Source organism: Gymnoscopelus braueri (assembly GCF_963280865.1).
Source record: "Gymnoscopelus braueri genome assembly, chromosome: 9".
Lineage (NCBI taxonomy): Eukaryota > Metazoa > Chordata > Actinopteri > Myctophiformes > Myctophidae > Gymnoscopelus > Gymnoscopelus braueri.
The window spans coordinates 36,022,906-36,050,169 of NC_137610.1; the positions used below are offsets into that span (position 1 = coordinate 36,022,906).

Below are 27,264 nucleotides of genomic sequence, written 5' to 3' on the forward strand. Positions count from 1 at the left end.
GAGACAGGAAGCCTGACCTCTCTATCACATGACCGAGGTTGGGAGGTTCGACTAGAGGTTAGGGCCGCAAAGCAAAGCGGGGAGGGAGGAGAGGAGAGGAGTGGAGCCGAGAGGAGAGGAGAGGCCAGAGGGGCCGGACTTCGCATGACGTGTGTGCAGAGTGACTAGGCCAGTGCTGTCTGGACGGATCGGGCCTAGATGTGAGGCCCTGACATCTAGTTTATACAATGAATGATCGATCGACTTCCAACTCAGCACAACACACCCTCGGGTCTTCTGTGATACACACGCCACGTTTGTGTGATACAGTTGGAAGTCGATCGGTTACATATGTGGTGGACGTTAAGACATACCCAGAGACAGACAGATATTCCATGCCGTTATAGATACATTGATATATACTTCTGTGTGTGTGTCTGTCTCCAATGTATAACTTGGGGACTGTCCGACCGACAGACCTCAAACCTGGTGTGCTGCCGATGACCCGGCATGGCCGGTGTGTGGACGTCTACCCCGACATACAAAGCTCAGCATCTTCTCTGCGACTGTAGAGTCTGTTTGCCTATATGAATGCTGGACCCTGAAGCCTGCCCAACAGAAGTCCCTGGATGGGTACTACAGTACACATCCACACTACACCAGAACGCTACATGCAGTACTAAACATTAACCAGGATGAACACATTACCAACAAGTATCTGTATGGGGGCACCAAGGGTGAGTGAGAAGATAGCAGCCAGGAAAATGAGGCTGGCCAGTCACTGCCATAGACACCAGGAGCTCCCAGTCAGCGAACTTGTGCTGTGGGAGCCAACAAACACGCATCAATCACAAGGGCATCCCACACCTACGAGGAAGTGCTAAAGAAAGATGCGAGGGTGGAAAGTACTGCGTGGCGAGCTAGCTACATCAATGTAAAGATGCCACAAGCGACACATAGTTTGTGCATTTCCTGAGTTATATGGTACTAGACTGGACTAGAGATACATGGAATAATTTGCCTCTTGTAAGCACACGTGCATGCTGGTTTTACCATACAGTACAATCACAAAGTAATGCGATTATTGCAATAGCCTCTGGTCTGACTGCACCTTTAGGTGGGATGAGGTGGAATTCTGAAGGGGAAACAAATAAGGTTGCATGAATATACTGTCAGACACTGAGAACTTTGAATAAATGAACGATAAGACGCGTGTGTGTGTGTGTGTGTGTGTGTGTGTGTGTGTGTGTGTGTGTGTGTGTGTGTGTGTGTGTGTGTGTGTGTGTGTGTGTGTGTGTGTGTGTGTGTGTGTGTGTGTGTGTGTGTGTGTGTATGTATGCCCATGGGCTATGCAACAGGTGTGAACTAAAGTGTAGATCTGAATTCACACTCCAATCAATAATTACCCCCTCCTTCTGCAAGTCTCCACCCAGGTATTAGAAACTACTTTACCTGTAATTGTAGACCTGGCCTTCAGCTGAACTGCAGCTGGGGGTGACTGGTAAAGCCATGCGCACACACTCTTTCATGCAATCAAAAACGTTGCCAACCAATTCCAGCTTGAGAACTTGAGAGAACCCTATTGCCCGATACATCAGAAGTACTTGGTGAATGATGAAAGACATCTTTCGTTTAGTACTCAAAACACAAATCCCTAAAATAGTGCCTGCCATGTGTTATCTATCTAGCAAAAGTAAATCTTTCAATCTGGGTCACACAGAATCCTAAATCTAGCCTGAGCCTAAAGCGGTTCAAAATGTAGCCTCAAAATGTTTGTGCTTTCAATATCCTTACAATAACTAATCTGTGCCTAAGGATATCTGAAAGCAGCCTGTCACCCTTCATTCTCACGTTACACTATTCAAAACACGTCCTGTTCAATCCTCAAGTAAATATCTAAAGATATGTCCTTAGGTAGCTGTCCTTCATAGAAGATACACAAACAGGCACACTCACAAGACAAAAAAAAATAGTAAATGCGTTCACCGCACGCGCGCACACACACACACACACACACACACACACACACACACACACACACACACACACACAAGATTGGTTCTTATACTTCAATACCCAGGGGGATCAACATCTTATCTCATGGATCAACTGTCTCCTCATTAATCAGATGGCTGGCAACAACTACAGTGGGATTTTTCTCTGCATGTGTGTGTCAGTCACAATCTGTGACAGGCAGGAAATACTCCCACAAGAGCATGCTGGGAAAACATGCACCAGTCAACAAGTGTCTGAAGACAATTAACAGAAAAAGAAACACCATACGGAGGCATTTAGTAAGCATGTACACATGCACATACACACACACGACAGAGAAAAGCGAAAAGTCCCTTTAGTGTTGCCATGTTTTAGAGGTCACTACAGGGCATTGCAGGGACAATGGAGGGAGTCAGGGAGGGATGAGCAAGGAGGGGTGGATAAAGTTTAGGGGGGGGGGGGTTGAAGGGAGGGACTCGAGGGAGGGAGAAGCAATGAGAAGGAGAATATGGATAAAAAGAAAGAGTGACAGAAGCAGAAAAGGAAGGACAGCAACAGCAGAGGAAGGGCAGCGGAGGAGCCGACTGAACACATAAGAATGACATAAGGAGGAAGAGAGGAAGAGAGAGAGAGAGAGAGAGACTGTTGAGAGGGGGATAGATAGACCTTTATTGAACCCTTTATTGAACCCTGAGGGGAAATTCAGGTGTCATAGCAGCACCAAGCATTAAACATAGGAAATACAAATAAAATGTAATGAAGATAAAATATAAAAGTGACTAGATTTAAAGTCATACTGTGTAACATTCATTGATCTTCTTGGCGATGCCTCTGGCGACGTTCCGGTCATTACAGGATTTTAATCTATACGGAACCTACCTCACAAAAGGAATGCTGCAGGGTCCTAGGGCTCACCGATATTTTGGAATGCAATAATAAGTCGTCAGAAACTGTATTTATTAAAGTTAAAATACATCAATAAATACATTTCCGGTACTTTTCCGATGCATGCATTATTTTGGCGTCCCAAATTAAAAATAGCACTTAATAATGTTTAGAGAAGTTGTCAAAAAACACATTTATGTGGAATGGTTATTGTGAAAAATATACCAGTGAAAGATTATATCAATTTGTGTTTTGTTAGGAACAATTTTGTATAATATGGGTATAACAAAAGAAAACATTTCTAATAACACCTTGTTAAGTTTCATTCGATTTCCAATTAGAACATAATGTAGGGACAATCGTGTATAATTAGGGTATAACTGTGTTTGTTTCTGTCTAATGAAATGCACATTTCTAATTATGAACACATAATTTCTAATTACACCTTATTACGTCTAATTATGTGTACCGTAAATTAGGCTGCGACCGCTTTTTAAAGTCTGACCTAGCCACCAGTACTTGGACTGACTGAGTTAGCATAATGGATAAACCATTACATAATTAAAGGATTAAAGGCTTTTATCAACTCTGATTCTAATTCTGCTTATCAATTTCGGTTCTTATGAATTCCCCGTTTTGGTTCCATAATCTAAAAAAAAAAATAAGAAAAAAAGTTTCAGTGTAATTTTTTTGTCTACTTTAGGAGCCTAATTTCGATGCCCATCCCTACATACATGGATTTACGGTATATGTACGCACAATCGTCAAAGATACAAGCATAGGAGTAAGAGAAGGCAAGAGTAAAGAGACTACAAGAGATGAGGAGGGGATAGTGGGAGGGAGTAGAACTGATCACCCCTGATCCCCAGTGACCTTTGGGTTTTGACCCTCACCACACCCTGTCATTCAGACCCGTACTCTTAATGGGCCTTAAGGCCTACTGCAAGGCTAAAGTTCAACCTCGGCGGGCAAAGGTCAAACAAGAGGACTCAGGGTCCAGGAAGGGTATTAAGGAGTACGTAGACACTTGAGGAGGAAACCCACACAGATACAGGGACTGCAGAGATGGGGTGGGGGAGATAGCGTAGGAGGAGATAGAGAGAGGGAGAGAGAGGGAATGGGAAGAGAGGAGAGCAGCTAAAGGAGCCATTCCTCTGCTCTCCATACTGTAATTATAGCTGTCAAAACTAGAATGATGAGCAATCTAAACAGGGAGTCAGGGGCCTCTAATTTAAACTCTTTACCATTTTAATATTTATTTCTGTGTCATTATATGGTGATGGCAAAACATGGGAGAATGAAACGGGCTCTTTGCTTCTCTGATCTCCCCATCTCCCCAGAAAGCCCTCCAATTACTCATGTGCGTGCACGAGTGTGTGCACGTGTGTGTGTGTGTGTGTGTGTGTGTGTGTGTGTTTGGGTGTTTTGTGAAAGGGTGTCTATACAAACATGTGGGTGATTTGTTTTGTCGTCTAACTGCTGTTTGTGTGTCCATGTGTGTGTACATATACTGTGCATCTGTTGTGTGAGTGAGCACTAAGCATGTGTGTCAGCTGTCTGCCAGTGTGTTTATGTATTTACATTGTGTTGCCAGTGCTTGCTACAGTTACAGGCCTTACCATATAATAAAGAGCAGCCTACAATGGTTCATGTCATCCTCCCAAAGTCAGATAAGGAGGATCAACACAGCCATCTCTTATTCTTTCCGACATCTCATACATGAGCCCTCTCAAACAGCTTCCAACCATCCACCGACCACCTCTGGATTTAATTTGACTTCCCTTTCTCTCCATGTACCATCTTTCACCCTTCTTTGTCTAACTTTCTAAGCTCACGCTACTAAATATACAACTTATGTCTTGCCTCAGATTCCTAATATTCCCCTTGGACTAACATTCGATCAGCTGTAGTGACATCTAAATTTAAAATCCATCTCAACATCTTGTCAGCATTTACATGTCACTTATTTACTTGTCAACAAAATAATAATCACAATTATGAAAGTTTTTGGATAAACGTTTAGATAAATAACTGGTTTTCATTTTTCGTTTGCCAGGGCAACTGTTACATACTGTTCAGAATATGTATAATAAGTGGATCATGTATGACTGTCATTGTAGATTTATAGTCTAGTTTTTCTACAATATGTCACATCTAAGTGATAAATGGCACAGAATAAAAAGTATGGAAATCCATTTTCAATTCAAAAGATAACAGGCAAATACTTCTTCAATTCATACTATTGTATTAAGTGTTATTAAAGCTTCAAGCTCTAAATCTGCTCACAAATAGAGCAGATGTAGATATATTTTGCAGGAAGAAAGGTTCCGTATGTCTTTTCCTGCAGGAAGCAGAAGACCAAAAACTTAAATGTATGCACATCAACTTAACCTCTTTCACAAATGATGTCCCAGATTTCAGCAGAATACATAGTTATTAAGAGAATGTATTAATTATTAAGATCTCCACTCTCTTGTTTGAGATAATTTCTAGTTCAGAACACACACAAAGTTGCAGACACTCCTGGATAACCCAGAGACGTCTATGGGGGTAGATAGATAGATAAATACAACTATCACACACACAAACCTGGAGGGTTTCAGCATTAAGCAGGAAGTACTTGGGGGGATCTGAACTACTTCTCTCATTTCCTTTAAAAAGATTAGTTTTTTATAGGGTTCTTATTATTACACTCCAATCTCCACCTGCAGCATTTCATCCCATCTTCCACGGATCTTTCATAATCCATAACTAATTAATTGTTTTTGAGAATTTCATTGAACTATTTAAGGGCCACGTGAAAACTAGCACACTATCTCTAGTGGCTGCCATGTTCCAATTTAAGGTGTTGGAAGGTGTTGGGGACAACTGTTCTCATATTTTGGCCTAAAATCTATAACGTGTAGGTAGGGCCTGACCGATACTGGATGTTTTGAGCTATGGCTTTCAATTATGTTTTTATAACATGCACCTTAAGTATGTATATCTGATGTTGTTGTCCTGTTATCTGACTTCTGTCTTTGTTTCTTTCTTATGACTATATTTAACAGAAAAGTGGATGAAAATAATTTCACCCACCCTTTTACTCCTGTAAACGTACTCTACAGAATGCTTTGTTAAGATGAGTAGCACAAGTTGATAATGGGAGATAGAGACCCAAACCCTAATTTATACTTCATCACACAACATTGTCGCTTACTGAAAATATTTAATTTCTAGCTTTTTGGCAAGCAGCACCGGCACTTAAAGATGGATCGATAGATTGATGTGTGTGTGTATAAAATACAAAATAATGTATGTATTTATTATTATTTTTTGATTTTTATGAAATGTTGTGCGAGTCTAATTTAGGCTCAAGGCTGAGGAAAAGTTCTACAGATGGTAGAGAACAACAAAGTGAGGTCAACATCAAGCATCCTCAAAAGGAGTGTCTCATAAGGGGAGTAAGTGAGCCTATAGGGCAGATTTAGCACACTTATCCCGGTTAGACAGGTGAGGTGTCTCTAGTCGACCAGCACTGAGTCCCTCTAGAGACCAGGATCCACTGGAAAGTGGGCCCTCCTTATAAGGGGTCATTCTTGGGCTAAGTGCCCTGGGCTATAAAGGCTTATCCAGGTTAGAAAGGTGGCATTCTTGTGGTACTAATTGGTGGAATCCAACACTCTTTGCCCTCCACTGTGGCCACAAGTCTACAATAACGGTGGACCAGATATCTCTCTACTGCATACCACTTCACCTAATTCATGGAAGTCAAAAAGCATCAATTTTGTTAACTGTCAGAGAGGTCAAGAAAGATATGTGATATTTATAAATGTTATGAAGACAGCATAATCCCAAAGAGCGAGATGCTGCCTTGCCCATTGAGAAGACATCAAAAGAACAGCACATAATGCAAACACAGGCTCAACTTACGAGCGCCGAGCGGATATGAAATATATCTGCTGTCAACATAATATCGTCCAAGGTGACTCCCGCTGTCAGATCAATACTGCATGCATATGGTCACTATTCAAGGTTGACTGATCCTTCCAATCTAGATACATAGATTTATGAATGTGTCTTTAACGTACAGGTATGTTCAGTTAATATAGAGCCCTGGCCTGAACTTACATAACATTTGCTTTTGCAGGTACTTTAGAAAGGTAATATGATGAGAAGCTGTGAAATCCAACCGAGGTCATACAGGCACCTGTGACCTGTGTTTGTGTTCAAGACCCCTAAGACCCGCCCAGAGGGTGTTGACATCATGTCTGGACAATAACAAGTCAGACAAAAGTTAAACACCTCTACACAGTAACATTCTTAGAGTTCATTTAACTCCAAAGAGTATAGAAATCACAGATGTTAATTTTGAATTTGTACGGTGTGACTCTGTAGGAGGCAAGCCTTTCTTTCCAGATATGCTTTATATTTTTTGTAATGTTTCAATTTTATAATGGAGGTCAAAGGGGTTTGGATCAGGCCATACCTAAATGTGGATGCATCGATCATGAAGATTATACAGTAAATTATAGACATTATGGCATGGCTCTTGCCTAGAACACAATGCCTCAATACAAATCAAGAGATTAAGTGCGCCAAGTTCCTTATTTCCCTGCGTTACATGTTCACCTAGTTTCGGTGGAGATTTGGTATAGAAGGAAAAAAGGAGTGGGCCAAGGATAAAGCCCTGGGGGACTCCGTTCAACAAAGAATATAGGGTTAAGTGGTTAATAAAGAACTGCAGTGGAACTGCTGAAGCGGGGAGCAGACGAACAGAGGTCAGGTATGGCCAGAATAAGGCATTAAGAAAGTAACTGAGGGAGAGACGGAGTCAGGGAGGTCAGTAATGGAGTGGAGCTAAGAAAACAAGTCAAGTCTACTCCAGACAATGTCTGGCAAGCCTGAAAGCCAAGTTTGAAAAAGAAGCACTTTAAAAAAAGAGGCATATAAAAAGGGAGACAATTTTCTTTGCATAAATTATATGATTACAGTCCTAACTAACAAACGAAGATTAACTAGGAAAGTATGTGGATCTCCGGTGTGGCTCCAATGTGGATCTTGGACTTCATGTGGCCAGTCTGTAACATCATCTATGATGTATGTCTTTAAATTTGTGCATGGTTTCAGCATGATCCCAGCCCCCTGGTGATTTCCATTATAAAATGTATGTTCAATATTTTAAAAAGTATAAAACATACGTGAATACAAAAGAGTAATACATACACAAAATGTGGCCCTGATCGGTCCAGTGGTTTGCGAGATTAGCCACACACACACACACAGCTGGCCTCTTGCAAAGCCACACCGTAAAGAATTAACTGGGTTTGACAGTGATTTAAATGTCGTCTCTGGAGATTCATTGAATATTCATCACACATATGGTTTTGGGACATCCCCAAATGTGCTGGAGATAAATCATAGAAAGAAAATAACTCGAGAACAAATTTGAATTCAACACAGGGGACTGGCAGCTGAAATTATGTTGAAAACAAAAACAGACTGAATGCACAGACCCAAAAAAAATGCACAGTGCAAAAACTTTTTCCAAGCACTACGCAAAATGGCTACTTTCCCTCAGTTTAATTATTCTGCAATGCAGAAATTAAAATAAATAGCAGTATGTAAGCAGAACTGTGAGCTGGAGGTTGTTTAGGGGCGGAGAGCAAAGTGATTGCTGAGTCACTGCATCAGGCTCTAACAGCAAGCAGACGGCAAGACAACAGCGGCTTGTGCCATGGGACCCTGCTGAGGAGGACAGGACAGGACACTGGCATCTCCTACGCTACCGGAGGCAAGCGGGGGGAGGCACGGTAGACAGGGGGGGGGGGACAAAGATAAATAAAACCGGAGTTATACTTAGTTGCTCGCGGGTGTCGTGCACTGAAAATAGACGATATACAAGCTCACACGTGATCTTGTAGGTCTGCCATTTCTTGTGCATGACATCGACCGCACAACTAAGTATAAATCAGGCTTAAGGAGAGGGGCGGAAAGGAGAGGGGAGGAGAATAGAGGAGAGGAAATGCAAACAAGAGGCAAAAAAATTACACGGAAAAGGTAGAGGCGAAGACAGGAAAGGTTGGCGTGGAATGTGAGAGCGACAAGGCAAGAGAAGGCGAGAGAAATGTAATATGGCTGAGGAGAGTGGTGGGGGATGCGAGGGGAGGGTAAAGGAGAAGATATAGAGTAGCAGTAGCTGCAGAGTTTGAATAAGTGGAACCTGCTGAGAGGAGAGAAGAGGAGAGGGATTGTTAAGTGACATGAGAACAGAGGAGTGAAGACTGAGCCAGTGCAAACTACCACAGACTCTCAGCCTGACTCTGCATAAACCTGAAGCACAGCTACCGATGACTATGTACCGCTGACTCAGCACAACTGGGCCACGCGCTCCTGGTCAGACCCGAGGGACCATGATGTCACAGCTGCAACCTATTAATATGACAGCATCATCAACAACGTTCCTACTACGGTAGAGAACAAAATACAGTGCAATTAGTAGCTATGGTAGACCAAGGTGAGCAAAAAGGAAGGAAGAGGATCAATTCTGATTCAAGGACCTGTGCTGCATGTCATCCCTATACTCAAACCTTGGTTTCCTGCCTCACTTCACTGCATGTCTGCTGAAAATAAAGCCGCCTATGCTTTCAAAAACGCGACATAATATAGAGCCTAATAACGACATGGCCCTCCCTGTCCAATCTTTAGCCATCGATAGTAAATTACTATGTGTGCAGCTTGTGAAGCTGCACAAATCACAATGCAGTGTTCAGTGGTGCAGCTGCACTATACAGGAAAAAAAGAATATTAAAATATATTTTAGAACTTCCATTCCTGCATGCTTCGACTAATTTGATTTACAGTAGGATGAATTTACGTGGGGGGGAGGCGGGACGTCCGCTTTACTCCTGGATCATTTTCAGCGCTGTATGACGAAGCATTTGAAAATTGTGTGCGTCAACTGTCTGTCTCGAGACTATATACTGACAGACCCTGACTTGGCCTTAGGCCACGCCGTAAAAGTGATAATTACCAATATCATTCCCAGTCATCTCGATCCTCCACTATAATGCGTTCAGTATATAATTTTAAAGTGAGTTATTTCATTTAAATCAAAAACACAAGTCCTGTGCCTCTATAACCACATGTGCAAGTGCATTTTGATAGGCTGAAAGCAAAACAGTTTACTTGAAATAAAAGTCCATAAATCTTCATTAAAAAATTAAGCTTTTTTTTTTAAGAGAAAAGGGCCTACAGTATATGCACACAGTGCACACCACTGAAGTAATTATTTTTAAAATTATTTAGCAGATTTGGTGTAAAAGTCAATTATATTCATATTATGTTATCCTTAACCCATTTTGGGCAGGAACCCCTATTTGTCACTATACCTTTCAGGACGGGAACCCCTTTTGGGGTTCTTGTTGCTATGTACAGTATATAGCAACATACATTTGTTGTAATGTTTTGGATAAATATTTGAAGTTTTTCAGATAACTTAAGCTTTAGAAGGCGTTTTTAGAATCGGCCTCAGGTCTAAATGGGTTAAAGGGAAAGACCACTTTGGTTTATTTTATTATAAAAATGTCAACTTCCTGATTTTACTATTTGAAGATCCAGATCCGGTTTTCTTCCTAATAAAAATTGCAAAATCAACAGGAAGTTGAAATTTATATTTAAAAAAACGAATAGTACTGGGTTAGGTGATGTTCTATACTGTCAGAATCAGCTTTGTTTGTGTCTGTTTACGGGCTGAAAGAGTGACTTTGAGAGCTGTTTAACCGTACAATGTACTGTAAGGCAATGAGGAGCATATTTTGAATGATGAATTTCTAATCAATGGAGCAATTATTTATTTGTTTCTTGTCCACCTTTGGAGTTACATCATGGCAAGGTAACTACACAACCCAAACCTCTACCAAAGTGGTCTTGCCCTTTAAGATTTAGTTTAGTTTAGTTTAGTTGATCATTGTTGTTGTATGCATACCACGAAAGTACATCTAAAAGCTCTCTAAAAGTGCCCCTAACAACAAATGACCAGGTTTTAGGTTTCGGGGAAACGAGGCCACAAACAAGCTGCTTTGAAGTTGTTCTTTATAACTTTCTATTGGATTAGATTAGATTATTCTTCAACTAAACAGAATATATGGTTTAAATGTTATACATAACATAAATGTTGTAGAGTGAAGGTCTTAAACTACGTCCCATCACTCTAGTCTACAATATTTATGTTGATGTGTGTGATATGTACAGTATAAGAGTCCAGGCCTGCTGGATGGTAGGGAGAGGAAGTGGAGTGAATCAGCTCCTTTCTCCCTGGTGCCCCCAGGGCTAGACTGTCAGACAGACCTGCTAATATTAGAGTGACTCATCCTGACTCTCTATTACTCTTGACACAAACAAGGTGAGCGCTGCACGCATACACAAAAACCCGGCTGTTAGCTTAAAGTCCCACTGCAACGTAGGCATCTGTGGTTTCCAATTAACTCCAGTTACCCCAGGAGGAAGACCTTGTGGGCCTCACATTCTTCTCCCCTTTAACACACACACACACACACACAGTTTTCCCCTTACAGATACAAGTGTCTATCCGGCTCCCCGCCTCCCCCTCTCTCGACACAAACAGCCCTGAGGCCACCGACCTGTGATTCATCCCAACTCACACACACTCACGCAATCCTCAGTGTCAACTCTGAGAGTGTAGAATGGACACATCTGGGTGAATTTTCTACACTGTCCGAGTTAAATGAATACTGAGGATTTTACGGTGTATGCATTCCTATCTGACTGTCTTGTGATGATGAGACCCCGGTGGTGCGGTAAGGGGGTTTCACACACCTCATAGGGCTGACTCTGACTGAAGAACTTTCACAAGATAAATTCTCCTTTGATCTGTCACGTCATAGTGCAGGTATAAACCCAGCCACCCACACACCCAGATGCACGCATGCACGTGTGTGCGCACACACACACACACACACACACACACACACACACACACACACACACACACACACACACACACACACACACACACACACACACACACACACACACACACACACACACACACACACACACACACACACACACACACACACACACACAGTTACATAAGGTTTTGTCATGAGAGCAGGGTGGGATAGACTGTCATGTAATGGGTCCTTTCATCTCCCTCTGGGAGATTGTCAACTGATGCCATCCATCCACAGTAAGAGGTTACTTCTTAAAAGCTCGGCCATTGTGGTGTGAGCCAGAATGAAACCAACTCAGCTGCATGCAGTATAAACCACCACTCCCGTTGGCCAGTGTGTTACCTGCACTCAAATATTGACTGCAATATTATGAAATTTGCAAAGTATGAATGTCCGCTAGTACAGTAAGGTAGTGATTTATCCTTTTCGTAAGCTGATCTGTAATTAAGGGAAGTAAATCATAATGAAGCGCTCTGTAAACTATCGGAAGAGAACGGACTGAAACGGTAGAAGCAAGATTTTTAACAGGCACTTTAGGTCTTGTGGAGAATCAAGCAGAGAATGAATGTGGGAAAGGAGAGCGTCCGTTTCTCCATTTTATGACAGGGTGTGTGTGTGTGTGTGTGTGTGTGTGTGTGTGTGTGTGTGTGTGTGTGTGTGTGTGTGTGAGAGTGAGTGAGAGAGAGAGAGAAAAGGTTAAGTGGAGTAGGTCTGACTAACAGTTACCCGAGATACAGCCTACTGTCTGCTGAGTGGTCCTGCAGTGTCGTTTTACCCACCCCTCTGTAACATCTATTTTACTCTGTGTGTGTGTGTGTGTGTCTGTGTTCTTTACCGTTGTGCGCTCCATAATTTGTCTCATCCAGTACCAGGCTGTTCATACACTTAATCTCCCAGTCTTGAACCTCAGTATCCCACAGAGCTGGCATCAACACAGAATACTGGGCCCTGCAGGAGAGAGGGAGGGAAAAGGAAGGGATGGAGGGATAGAGAAAAAGAGTATATAATAAGATGTAAATAATGATGCGCGTCCTGAACCTACAGACTGCAGAGCTGAGTGAGTAACTAAGTGTCGCTCGAGAGATGGGGAAAAGGAGGAGAGTGCTGGAGGGAGACCAGAACATAGATGGAAGACGTGTGAGAGAGGTATAAAGGCATGTTTAAGGAGAGTCTGTGGGGGAAAAAAAGATGAGCGATTGGGTTCGACTTCAAGGTTGATTGATTTATAAAACGATGGCTGTCCAGAGAAAGACAGGGGAATGATAGAGAAAGACAGGGGAATGATGGAGAAAATGAAAGAAGGTAATAGAGATGAGGCAGAATGGATGATGGCTACATCATGGTTTCCTTTGAGCTGGGTCAAAAATACATGAAACTAAAATGCACATAGATTTCAACCCACTGATCACTGCATTGTCCTGTGACTCAAATTGATACAATTATCTCAACTTTGTGCATGACTTTCACTTGAGCAAGCCCAAAAATACTGCTACTGGCCATTAAAAACAACCTTGCTGTCATTGTATTACATTCAGCTACATTGTGTGAGGGAAGAAGAAAATAAAAGTCCCTATGGGATTATGGGAGTTAGGTGTACAGAAATCTACAAAAGATTGGAGGGTAAAACAAATTTATGCAGTATAAACCTCATTTAGATGAAAAGACATTTTTGTATTCAACCAAGTCTCAACCAACCTACTTAAATTACATAATTTGTTGCTGGATAAATATGGATTTATTCTCAAACGATTTCAGTTAGATTTTGGTTTCTCAAAACACAGTCACGAAGATGTAAAAGAACAATTCATGAATTTATCCTAAATTGGCAGACAGGCAAACAGACACTGTGTAAATACAAGCCTTTTCTTACCAATTGTAAAAGAAAAAAAAAGAAGAAGTAACGTCCCTCTAAATAAGACATTGGGTGGTTATAAAAGTGCAATGGCCCGATGGTAATTTGGGAAAAAAATGTGAGACTTTATTGAAGCCAGACTTGTCAGTGACAAGTAAACAAATGATGTGTCGAGCCCTCTAGCAGAATGAGTGTGTCAGTGGGGATAAATGAATGAATAGATGGCCAACAGAGGAGGGGGCAGAAAAGAAACAGAGGGAGAGAGAGAGAGAAGGAGGAAGAGAGAGAGGCATGGGACAGTCTAGGGAGTTGTATGAGAACTGAGTATTGAGGAGGAGTGGGCATTGAAGAGTAAGAGAGAAAGATTGACAGAGGAGTGATAGAGGGTTACTAAGGGCATACATTGATGTATACAATGAGGAGGAGGAAGGACTGAGACGCAATAGAAGGGCAGGGGGTATAGGGACGCTAAAGCAAAGACGATAGAAAATACACAGAAAAGACTCCTTAAAAAGAACACGCATACAATGGGAATATTGTTCAGTCTAAAGTGAATACAATTCTATTCATATTATGTTTTTAAGTTATTCTTTACACTATTGGCTAGATTGTTAAACATGTATAAAAGTTAAAACATGTATAAATACAACAGTATTTCTTGACTGTTGTCTCTGGCACACAGAGTCCGATGTGATTTTTTATTGGGCAATCAGTCAGTCAGCATCCAGAAAAACGCAGAATCAAACTTGGTTCAATTGAAAACATGACCCAGTCGCAGCCAATTGTTGGATGGAAATTTTGGAGTAGATGTGCAATAAATAATAGAGAAGCATGCTAGTTTTAAATGTTCATACTAGTCCCATTTTCTTCATGCGTATGAAACAAAGGGCTTGTAGGCAGATGGTACAGCAAGCTGATAAACGGTGACCTTTTAGTCTGGTGTAGATGCTATAGCAAGCCTATAATGACAAATAACTGCAGAATATATAAATGTATATTAACTGGGCTTGTCATGCTCTTTTCAACTGGGAATGGTTCCAAGCGTATCTTCACAATAAGAACTGTGTGAATTTGTGGGGCTGCTCATCAAACTCACTATGGGCTCTTGTAACTTGTAAAGATAAGATTCATAGGGAGATTCAAGGAAAGTAAACCCAAGTTTCTATACCAGAGTATGGCGACAGATTACCACCTGACCAGTAATGTAGGTAGAGGAGACCTAAGGTCACTGCTAACAACCATTTTTAGTAATCATGCATTTGGCCTAGGGTCTAGCTTGGCTCAACTCAACTCAACTCAAATTTTATTTATAAAGCACATTACAATGACCAAGGCCAACCAAAGTGCTATACAACACATCAAAACAACAATGTTACAATACATACGGTGCAAATATAAAATACAAAATACAAAATGCAAGCGCTGATTAAGAAAAGGATAACAAGATAGTGAGGTAGAAACGATAATTATGGTGTAGTTGTTTAACTAATTTCAAAAGCCATGGAAAAGAAATAGGTCTTTAGTAGAGATTTAAAAATGTCTATGGACTGAGAGGCTCGTATATTAAACGGAAGGCTGTTCCAGAGCCTCGGGGCGGCCGCAGCGAAGGCTCGGTCGCCTCTAGACCTTTTGTTGGTTGAGAGCTCGATCAGTAGCAACTGATCGGCCGACCTTAGGGGTCTGGGTGGAATATATCCATTAATGAGGTCGTTGAGGAAAGGGGGGGCTAGCCCATTGAATGCTTTAAAAGCAAGCGTTAAAATCTTAAAATCAATTCTAAAACGGACCGGGAGCCAATGGAGAGAGGCCAGGACGGGGGTAATATGGTCCCGCCTCTTTGTACCGGTAAGGAGGCGGGCAGCGGCATTTTGGATGAGCTGCAATCGTTTTAAGAGTGATTTGTCGATGCCGATATAGAGGGAATTGCAGTAATCCAGCCGGGTGGAAATGAAGGCATGGATCACTCTTTCAAGGTCACTGGGAGAGAGGTAAGGCTTGACCTTTGTCAATAGGCGCAGCTGGAAGAAGCTGGCACTTACCACAGAGCTGACCTGTTTATCAAATTTAAAATCAGTGTCGAAGGTGACACCAAGGTTTTTGACGTGGGGGTGAATGTTGGCGCTTAGGGGGCCTAGGGAGCCGGGTGGAGGGACGGAAGAGCCGGAGCCGAAGAATATGACTTCCGTCTTATTTTCATTCAGTTCGAGAAAGTTTTGGTCCATCCAATCTTTAATGTCTGCTAGACAGTCGAGCAGGGGTTGGTGTGAGTTTGAGGAGGTGGTTTCTAGGGGCAGGTATAGCTGGATGTCGTCAGCGAAGCAGTGGAAGGATATGTTGTGTTTCTCTATGATGGATCCTAGGGGTAATAGATAGAGCAGGAAGAGGATAGGGCCCAGGATCGACCCTTGGGGGACACCACAGGTAAGAGGGGCCTTAGTAGAGGTGTAATTACCAAGCCGAATGGAGAAACTCCTGTCAGCTAGATATGATTCAAACCATTTGAGGGCGGTGCCTGTGATGCCTACATAATGTTCTAATCGATATAGGAGGATTCTGTGGTCGATTGTATCGAAGGCAGCGGTCAAGTCTAGCAGCACCAGGACAGCAGATTTACCAATGTCAGCAGATAGGAGTAGATCATTAAAAACTTTTAAAAGGGCGGTTTCGGTGCTGTGGCCAGGCTTGAATCCAGACTGAAATTTTTCATGGATGTTGTTTGTAGATAAAAACAACTGGAGCTGGGCGTAGACAACCTTTTCTAGGACCTTCGAGAGGAATGGGAGTTGTGAGATGGGCCTAAAATTTGACAGAACAGTGGGATCCAGGTTTTTCTTTTTTAAAAGGGGCTGGACCACTGCTTGTTTGAAAACAGCTGGGACGCATCCTGAGGAGAGACTTGAGTTTATTAAAACCAGCACAGTGGGCCCAATAGAGTCGAACACGTCCTTAAGGAGGCGAGAGGGGATAGTGTCAAGGGGACAGGTTGTGGGTCGCAGGTGTTTAACAGTATCAGAGAGTGATGACAGAGATATAGGTGAAAAGGTATCAAGGACGGCGTGACGTAATGGTGGGAGGGGTGCAGGTGTGACAAACATATGAGTTGACCTGAGGTTATCAATTTTGTCAATAAAAAACTTTAAAAACTTCTCACAGAGAGCTGATGATGGCACGACAGGTGATGTAGAACGAGGATTAATCAGAGAATTAAAAACATTAAAAAGAACCTGTGGCTTGTGGCAGTTCATGGAGACCAGATTTGAAATATAATTAGTTTTGGCAATTTTGACAGATTTTTGGTAATCAGAGAAACAGGTGCGGAGGATCTGGAGGGAAACATGTAGACTGTCCTTTTTCCATTTTCTTTCCGCTCGCCTACATGAGCGCCGGAGGATACGAGTAGAGTCGTTTAGCCATGGTTCAGTGAGTGGTCGTGTGCGCTTAACCCTCAGAGGGGCGACCAAGTTTAAAATGTCAGTGCATGTGGAGTCAAATATTGAAATAAGATCATCCACATTTAGACCATGGCTGTGGTCTAGTACATTTGTAGGGGAGGCAAAAAACATATCGGAAAACTGAGATGCAGTTTGGTGATTTATCATGCGTGACTGGGTTTGTGGGGCGAGGTTATTGGCTATTGATGAGGGAATTGCGGCAGTGAAGAGGATAGGTATATGGTCTGAAATACTGCTGGATAATGGGGAGAGCTCAATTTGGGGAATAGCCAAATCTTTAAGACCTGGCATTCTAAAAGGCTTAGATTGCTGGGTGATTTATTTAGAGATGGTGTTTTGATGTCGTTTCAGCAGCTGCAGACGCACATTTTCTTGGTTTTCGGCAAATACTTCCCTTTATTAATTCACTACGTTTGCCACTGGGCTCCCTTTACAGTAAAGTGGAGGATTTTATATGTAAATGTAGTGATGGATCATACTTTAGCTTGTCTTTTTATTCTCCGTTATTTTCTCTCGACTCCCTGGAGGTACCCTCCTTCCACAAGTGGGAGAAGTATTTTAATAATGAATACATCAAGGACGACTGGCAAGAGGCCATAGACTGGGTTTAAAATATTTTCAACTGTAACAGACCAAGAGAAACACAATATAACATTCTTCACAGACTGCATAATACACCTGTGATATTAAACAAAATGGACCGCTCAATACGTCCTTTGTGTTCTAAATGTCAAACAGATCTTGGAACTTACTATCACTATTTTTGGGAATGCAAGTGGCTATCCAGAGTTTGGGTGGCACGTGAGTAAAGCGATATCTTTAAGGGTTAAAATAAAGAAGGATCTGGGAGCTTTAATCTTGGGTCTCCCTTCAAAAGACATTAATTTGACATCTTTAAATTACTTGATAAACTCCTACTATTAGCCCTAAAATGTATTAAGATAAATTGGATTAAGGATAAGCCCCCTACCGTAAAACTCTGGTATAGAGAGATTTTTGGTGTGCTCCCCCACGAGAGATGCAGTGTACAGAGGCAACAAAACTTCCTTTCTGAAGTTGTGGGCCCCACTGCTAGATTATTTCCCCACTGAAATCTCTCAGATCCTTCTAAAAGGTCAATGCCCTGTGGGCTAGAACCCTCCCCTTCGATAGACTTTGAAAAAGCTGGGAAATGTGAATATGACTTCTCATGTTGTTGTGTTTGGGTGCCAAGTCTACAGGTGATTTGTCTTTATTATGTGCTATATGGAGTGTTGTGGCATGTGTTTGTTATTGTTATTTTTATACTGAACTACTGATGGTGTTGATGGACTGTGGAACAGGAGGACCCCCCCTTATTGTTGTTAGGGGTATGTCTATGTCTTGTGTTGTCTGTGGACAATAAAGAAAAATATATTTAAAACATATATATATATTAACTACCCACAAAATGTTTGGACTTAACTTGACGATTATTTCATTTTTATCGATGATTAGTCACCTTTACAACAAGGTATAACTTGCAAGGATCGTGGCAATCGTGGAATGAGCAACACAGCTAAACGTTTAGGTAGCGCACACCTGCTGGCAGGTGTGCGCAACTTGACTTCACCAGTCTCACAGAACTTGTTCCTTAGTTTGGAAATGTTACCAGGGCTGACGCCAAATAATGCTGCCCTCTGCGTAACGGAACACCAGCGTCCACTTGCCCTATTGCACAGGCCTTATCCTGAGGGGACAAACGTGGCATCTTTCCATGCATGGGGCAGTGTTGCTGCTTGGAGCATACACAAACTCAACAAAGTTGCAGGACCCATGCTCAGGTGCCAGCAGTCACACACCTGTGAGGTGTGTGCTGGCAGGTCGCTCAAAACGAGAGCGATTACCAACAGAAGCATATTGGGAGATTTTGGCTTTTTTTGGGGCGGGGGCATTACCTACAAGTTTAGCTGTGTTGCTCATTCCACGATTACAATGTATCCCTCGTTGTAAAGGGGACTAATTAACGATAAATAAATTATATAAAATACAAAAACAATTGGCATTATTGCAGGGGGAAAATAATCGTCTGAAGTGAAGTTTCCCAACTTTTTGTGGCCATTTTTTTTTTTTTTTTTTTTTCCCCAGGATATGTTTGAATGCAACTTCAGTTAATCTCTAATGGGAGACTATACAGTTTTACTTAATGTATTCTGATTACTTCCCTGAAAATGTAATAAATAATCTATACCTGTGTAATGTGTATAACTTAAGAGTTAGATGGGATGAGAAAAGACGGTAATGACACGAGGGTGCAGGGAAGTGGTTAACAGAGAGTATGAAACACAGCATAATACAGTAGGGGTACAGTAATGAAGGTGGGAAATGAGAAATGATATGAGCATACTGAAGAGGATGCAAAAACGAAATGGAGACAGAGAGGGATACAGCACATCTGTCCCAAATGTTCTGTTCTATTCTCGTCAGTGCTATAGCTGCTTGGACGAGTAGGAGAGAGAGGAGGGGGGGGGGACTGAGGGAGAGACAGAGGAGATTGATTCTTAGAGCTCAAGGTTGTGATGTTGGGGTGGTGTGTGTGTGTATGTGTGTGTTGTGTGGGGTCATTGTTGTGGGCCTGGGCTGAGCCTGGTGGCCACTGATTGACAACTTTGTGTAGACTGACAGAGTCAGGCTAGATGGATGTGCCTCTCAACCAATCATTAATCAGAATGGCCTATACAGGGCCATGACGAGTCCCATTTACGTCAGTCACAGAGAGTACAAGAACAGAGAGGCAACAAGGAAAGTAAGAGAGACTGAAAATTCTCCTCAACTCAATTTCCTCACCTCTCTTCCTTCTTTCATATACTGTACACAGGACACTATATTCCTCACTGCATTTAACCACATTAACCCTGGCATCCCCATTTTGGGCAAGTCTTTATAGTGGGAAATCTTGCCGCGTCACACCGTCGTAAGTCTAAGTATTAAATAGGTCTTAAATGGTTAATAATAATAATAATCCAATTTGCCTATTTAAATGTTTGTATTAATAATACATTTCTTTAGTAATAATACATTACACCCACTGTTGATTCAATACACCACCAAGTAGTTTCACTGCTGGACCCTCAAGTGGTCTGGTGCGACCAGTCTTCTAAAGGCCCGTTCATAGTCCCTAGATGGGTCTAAAACGTGCGTCAGGGGGTGAGGGATTCCGTCCGTTCTTTACGGACGCATGCATAGTCGCTCACGTTATTTAGGGGTTATTTTAAAGTGTACAGGCGTAATACACCTATTCATCCACCAGATGGCCACTAGTATGTACCGCCGTACCCATGATGTTGCCATGTCTACTTATTATAAGCGACTTTGGGCTTATCTTTCTGTAAAGTTGCTTGTAAACAAACAAGCAATTTTGTATTGGTGGTTGCGGTTTTATTTGGGCTTGTTTCTAAAGTGTAGTTGCTTATTTGGGCCAATTATTATTTAAACCAGTGATTCTCAAACATATATTGTAGATCTGCTATATCCTAGTCGATTCTTTTGGGCTTGTTTTCATAGACCTGGTTGCTTATTTCTCTCACAAAACCTGGCAACAGCATCAGCGCAGCTAACAACATGAAGCTACCATTGTAGCATCTAGCCAAAACAACGCAATAAAAGACACAAACTAGTCCACAAACTAGACAAAAACAATGGTTGTCTACAAAACGTGAGTTTCGACCCCTACTGCACTGTGCTATATATGCTATATATTGTCACAGACCGTGGATCGACGGGTCTAAGTACATTTACTCAAGTACTTCCACCAACCAACGTGGGTCTTTTTTTGGACAAAGAGGGCCCGAGGAAAACTTTTTTTCCTTATACTGCCAACGGGTTCCACTGGTACTACAGCCAACGTACAAACGAATGTACGTCGGCCTGACGGTGAATGTCGACTGCACGGACGGAAATCCTGGAGCCGTAAGTGACGGAGGGGGAGACAAAAACGACGACGCAAGGAGCGCTGGCGCTAGTTACGTATCCTTACGTCCGACTATGAATGATACTTAAGTTAACTCATTGACTGCCAATGACGTGTTTTGACGTGTACTGGTGTTTTCAGTGTTTACACTAGATGGTGCTCTTTGCTAACCTATGAGTCACCATTTGACTCCCAGTGAAGCAGCAAATCACGTGATCGCACACATTCACTACCACTCTAATGGATTTGGAAAAATGCCATTTTCTCTGCTTTCTGTTGCTTTTTGGCGAAAACAACCCACATTAAACTGGCAATAACTACAGTATGGAACGGATTATCGCGACGGCACGCTTTTCCCCCTCCAATTCTACGAGACTCGGATACGTCTTTTAAAACGATCGGTGGATGGATCGTTCTATGAATATTCTATGATTTGTCAAAAGTTAGTGATTTTAGTCTTACAATTTAGACATTCAGAAGACGCTCTTATCCAGAGTGATTTACAGCAAGCAAGGTAAACACATACAAGTTATTCTTTTTACACTGTTGGCTGTCTCAGGCACTCGGGTGTTCGCAGTGGCTAAAGTCCCCGTCCACCGTGGCGCATCCGGCTTTGTCGAGGGTCTACACAAACACAATTGGCCCGTGTTCTGGGGAGGGAAGCTACTCTAAATAAAAAACTTCAAGGAAATTCATCAGGAAATAGTTTGAAAGCTGATAGAAAAGCAGAGCAAGTGGTCTACTGTGTGCAGGCAACAGGAGCCACTATTGTGGCAAGTGTGACATCCACAAATGTATGATCACATTTGTTAATAATGCAAGTTTTTTTGTATGTTTAAGAGCCTTATTGTGTCTTGGATTGAGCACGGAACTTATTTTTGGGAAAAGACCTATCCGCAATTCCGCCTGTGAGACAGGCAGTTTAGGTCAGGTGACGTCTTTCTTCAGATGCACAAGGAAGAGAGAAAGACCAACAGCAAAACTGACTCTGTCTCCTGTTGCTTCCCTGTTTGTTCAGGTAAATTAAGTATTCAGACATAAAACATGTTCAAAATGAGCACTTTGTAATATAAAACAAAGCTTGTCTTGTGGTTACAAACCAGAAATGACATTTGTGTATTAGTTTGTTGTGTGTAGGGAAATCTGTGTCTATGCAGTCACATTCATGGCAGCCATTACTGCTGCTTACACATGCTGCTGTGTAGCCTACTTACAGTATTTGTGTTGCTCCCTTTAGTGTTTAAAGCTCCTGGTGTGTGTTTAATATGTGATTATACTTTTTGTTTTGAAATAGTTCGTTTTAGACCGGGAACCCCTATACGTAACTATACCTTTCTATCTGGGAACCCCTTTTGGGGTTGTTGTTACTATGTACAGTATGTAGCAAAATACATTTTTGTAATTGTTCAATAAATATTTGAAGTTTTCTGAAAACTTAGGTCAGGATTTAGAGGGCGTTTTTAGGCCTCAGGTCATGGTAATTCTCTCCAGTAGTGCCTTGTATTATGTCCATTGTGGTATGCCAATGCAGTGTGAAGTTGGGTCAATATTTAGAAGTGACTTCTGATTGATTTCATGAGGATATAATAAATAATAATATAAATAATTGATGTTTATGGAAATCATGGTTTTAAAAAAAATCCCTCAAAAAAGTATGATTGGTGAAAGCCAAACAGTATAATCCAGTTTATTGGATTTTACTGTTTGGCTTTCTGTTTCACCAATCATATTTTTAGAATGACATTTCTTTTAAGCTGTGAAAAGTAAACATATGGGAATGTGAAATTGTGAATAAGATGTGTATTGTGAAAATGTGGGTTTATTGTTATTTTGAGAACATGTAATTATATGGTTGTTACAGTAACTGAAACTCTTTAAAACAAAGGAAAAGCAATACCCTGCATTATTGTTAATAAAACAGATGCACAAGGAAGAGAGAAAGACCAACAGCGAAACTGACTCGTTCTATGTTTTTTCCCTGTTTGTTCAGGTGAACCTGCAGATCAGTATTTAAAAATATAATCTGTTTACTAAGCCACGTGTAACACAAGCTTGAAGATCTGTATAGTATCACTTTAACAAATGGGAGCAATTACGTCTCAAGTCATTTAAATAACATTTACAGAAACTAATGGTTACTGGATATAATTTCCTGGCTGCTGATGCACAAAATGAAATGGCACATCATTCACCCAACCTCACTCACTTATCCCCCTTCTCTCTGACCCCCTCAATTATCTTTCCTTCTCTCTCTTACCACACTCCCTCTTTCTTTCTTTCTTTCTTCATCAGTATCTTCCCAGTGTAAGAGGATCTATCCCTGAGAGAGAGAGAGACCACTTAGTGTTGACTCCTGACCAGACTGTCACAGTGATGCCAAGTGGGCAACAAGGACCTCTTAATGTGGCACGATGGCATGTCGCCCACTGGAAACCACAGATGGAACAGAATGTGATTGTCAATGCTGAATTGTCAGCCCCTTGATGTTTGAGTATGTAAATAGAAACAAATTTAGTTAAATGTTCTTTACCAACAAACCAAAGAGTGGATTTCCATTTTTCTAATCAAAAGAGGGGTTGCTAGGGGTATAAATTACATATTGTGCAGTTATTTTGTTCCATTTCTACAACCTCTATAAATCTGCATTCTGATAGGTCAGCAAAGTATCCACATCGATTTCCGTTGTCCTTACTATACGTCCTTCTTAATCCAGTTTTAAATCATTGTTACAACTAAAGCTCAGCTCTTTCTACCCTTTGGCTCATGATAAAGTGCTTTATCACTGACAAGACCCAGCCATGTCAATAGAAACTAGTAAAACCTCCCTTTATCCAGAGTCTACTTTACAGATCTCCGTCCAAAGTCAACAAGCTGAGGTCCAACAGTGGGACCTTTTCTACAAAGGTGCATAGGCATGAGTGTGAAATTAAAGTACTCGGACGGAGTTTAGCTATTAAAACAAATATGATAAACTGGATTTTAATAAGCGCCGTGCACCAGCCTGTCACGGACACACTGGGTGTATAAACAAACGCAGTGACCCTGCTGAGTTGCTATAACGACAGCTCCGTGTCAACCAAACATCTCCGGCGGCATGTGATGTTCATATTCAACAGAGTGAGAGACCAAGGGATCTGACTGAATGCTGCATGGGCTGCCATTGAAGCAGCTCATTTACCATAAACCATGTTTAATCCAAACATGTCTCAGAACAACTATAAACAAAACAATGAAACTTAAGGCTAACTGTCAAAACACATCCAGTTTGCACAGCCTGATGAGCTGATTGATATTCATGAGTGGCCTGGGGTTCTATTGAAGCTCCTAGTCTGAAATGCCGAGCTCCGCTCTTGAAGGAGTCTGTTGCACTTCCCTCAAAAGGATCAGTCGCTTTCAACACATCCACGAGTGTGGTCCATGACAACTTGTCTTCTGTTACTTTTCAATGTGGATTATGTAGTGTATAAGCTACACTACAAACAAGATGCTTGTTGGGCAAAATTAAAAACTTCTATTGTTTTTTGTTTTGTTTTTATAACAGTACTTAAAGTAATACTAGGTAACGTTTTCAACAAAACTAAAGTTAAATTGTATATCTTTTGCGAGTGGCAAAAGTTTCACAACACCCACTCCGTGAATTTCACCCCCGGAAGCCTTTTATTTATATATTTTCTATTGAACGTGTACGGGGGGGACTTTCCCGGGAAAATGACGTTCCTGGCCAACGTCATGACGTCGTGGCCGACGTCCTCAGGAACTACCGCAACGGTTTCCTGTTTGGCCAGGAACTACCGCGCTATTAACAAAAAGGAACCTCACGCTGATTTTAAGATAATGTAGGATTGGAAGATCGAAAAAGAACAGAAAAAGAAAGCACAGCTCATGGTAACTAATGCTCCACTGGCTAAGAGAAACGATCCGTAGATAGTATAAAACAATTAAAAGATCGCTTTTTGAAACGCTTCCGGCTTCCGGTGAAAACAAATGGAATTCTGGGTAATCGAGGACTAGGGAAATTGTATGCAGTGACGGTAGTGACCAGCAGAGGTTGCTAAAAATCGTTATTTGTGATTCTGCATTGTACAACTTTAAATGAATCAAAGACAGTTTATTTGAAATTAATGAAACCCCTTTTTTGTGTCATTTTATGTTGGAGACTTGTTTGTGTTTCCATGGTGTGTGGAGACCATTAACAGTATTTTTATACCAGACTACTTACACATCAACAGGTACCCTCAGGAGCAGCGGTAACACTGATCCCTCGTCAGTCAGGTTCATCAGACGAGATTCCAAGAGTTGAACAATGGTCAGACCAGCACGAAACACTGCTGACAGGCCTACAGAGAGACAGATGATCTGAATTACTCACATCTTAATGATTTTGTCATGTCCATAGAGTCCACTGTCAGAGTGATGTGTAGCTCTGATAAGGGAGGTAAGTGCATGCATGTTGTTGTGCTAACATTCAACATGCATCATATTTTGATCATATAATATGGATCTTCTTCAGGAACACGTTTTTTTTTTTTTTTCCTGAAGAAAATCCAGGTGATTGAATCTGCAATAATGTGTGTGTGTGTGTGTGTGTGTGTGTGTGTGTGTGTGTGTGTGTGTGTGTGTGTGTGTGTGTGTGTGTGTGTGTGTGTGTGTGTGTGTACCATGCAGTATGATCAAATCCCAGACAGCTAGAACAGAGTCCCAGCAGGGCAGAGAGGTGAAGAGGGTAAGGAACCATGGCATCACAAAGTGAACTGATGACACTCCCACCGACTCCTAGAGAGAGGCAGAACACATAAACAAATGCATTCGGAAAGATGTTGTCCACTAAAACTGGACAACATACCAAATACCTTGCACACAGCACCACCACCTAGTGTTAGGACCAACAGACAAACTGTTCTTTTCCTTAACTCATTCACTGCCAAGAACGTAATTAAAGAAAAAATTATAATCTAATTACCAATTCTGCCACGGTCGTAATAAACATTTTTTTTTGTTTTGATTTTATAACAGATCTCACTGTCCCTTCTCACTCGCAGTGACTACAGTACCTTCACTGTTACTCACCCGGATACGGAAATAACGTCAATCCAAGATTCCGTTTCCGTCTGCTCCCTGTTTAACTCCGTCATTGAAACGGTTCTTTCCCGACGTGCCTTTTTTTTCCGCTGTGTTGCGCCAGACGCTCCGTTTTGAAATTACTGCCACGGGAGAAGGGAATGTCGCCAGAATTTCTTCTCTGGGCGACACACAGACCTACCCTGTGTGTTTACAAACAGTTGGACACGCGATCATAAGGGATGTACATTTTCTGTGGCAAGCTGAAAAAGTAAGCGAACCGTGTATTTTTGACGAGAAATGGCGTGTTCACATGGAGCTGCAAGAGAAGGGGTGGACCCCATTGGAATGTGTGTTGTCAGGGCGTCACAGACACGTACCCTGTGTGTTTACAAATGACTGGACATGCGATCATAATGAATATAATTTTTTTGTGACCTGTTGAAAGTTTAAAAAAAAAAACACGAAAATTGCTGGCAGTGGGCAAACACAGCCAGAAATAAATCTGACAGTGAATGAGTTAATAATTCTGCTACTCTTTTTTTCCTTGTTTTATATACTTTTATTAAAAATAATCATATAAATAATTAATATTATTGATGCTGCTGCAATGTCTGTGGAAACAGAACGAGATTGTTTCTTTTATGTACCCGTACACAAGATGAAACAAAGAACCTTGCTTTGAAAATAGACTGGGCAATTTTTCGCACATATCCGGCAGGTTTGGTTACAGCTAAATAAATAAATGTTTCCAGCATGCCTAGAGAAGCAGTTACACCGTGCCGCTGAACAGCTCTATTATACAAATAGCTTATCATTAGGGAAAATGCTAACCTCTGATCTTCACAAATAGGCTTTTTCGGCATGGGTGGAAAATTAAGCAGCATGCACCCCAGTGCCTGCAATAAGCTCCTGTGTGTGTGTATTTTGGATCTAAAAGGCCAGCTTTTCTCACAGAACTGCTGAGTCGACGTGAAGTACCACAATCCCTTCAAAGACACTCAAGCAGCACAATTGCAAGAGATGAGTTTGTGTTTGTGTGTGTGTGTGTGTGTGTGTGTGTGTGTACACACGCGCATGTGCGTGTGTGTGTGTGTGAGTAGGGTTTAGTGTGCAGAGAGCTGAGGCTGGCTGAGGAGAAAGGATGATATTGTTTGTGTG

At 41.6% G+C, this 27,264-nt stretch overlaps 1 protein-coding gene across 1 annotated transcript in view; it reads right to left on the reverse strand.

Annotated features, from left to right (window-relative positions):
* LOC308092303 (uncharacterized protein) overlaps positions 1 to 27,264 on the reverse strand; it is a gene marked incomplete at its 5' end in the record, with an annotated part of 76,050 nt that overhangs the window by 43,143 nt on the left and 5,643 nt on the right. Inside the window, 3 exons of the mRNA XM_080438153.1 lie at positions 12,649 to 12,761; positions 25,265 to 25,382; positions 25,704 to 25,818. Of these exons, the coding sequence (XP_080294279.1) occupies positions 12,649 to 12,761; positions 25,265 to 25,382; positions 25,704 to 25,818 (346 nt within the window). The remainder of the gene's footprint in view (positions 1 to 12,648; positions 12,762 to 25,264; positions 25,383 to 25,703; positions 25,819 to 27,264) is intronic.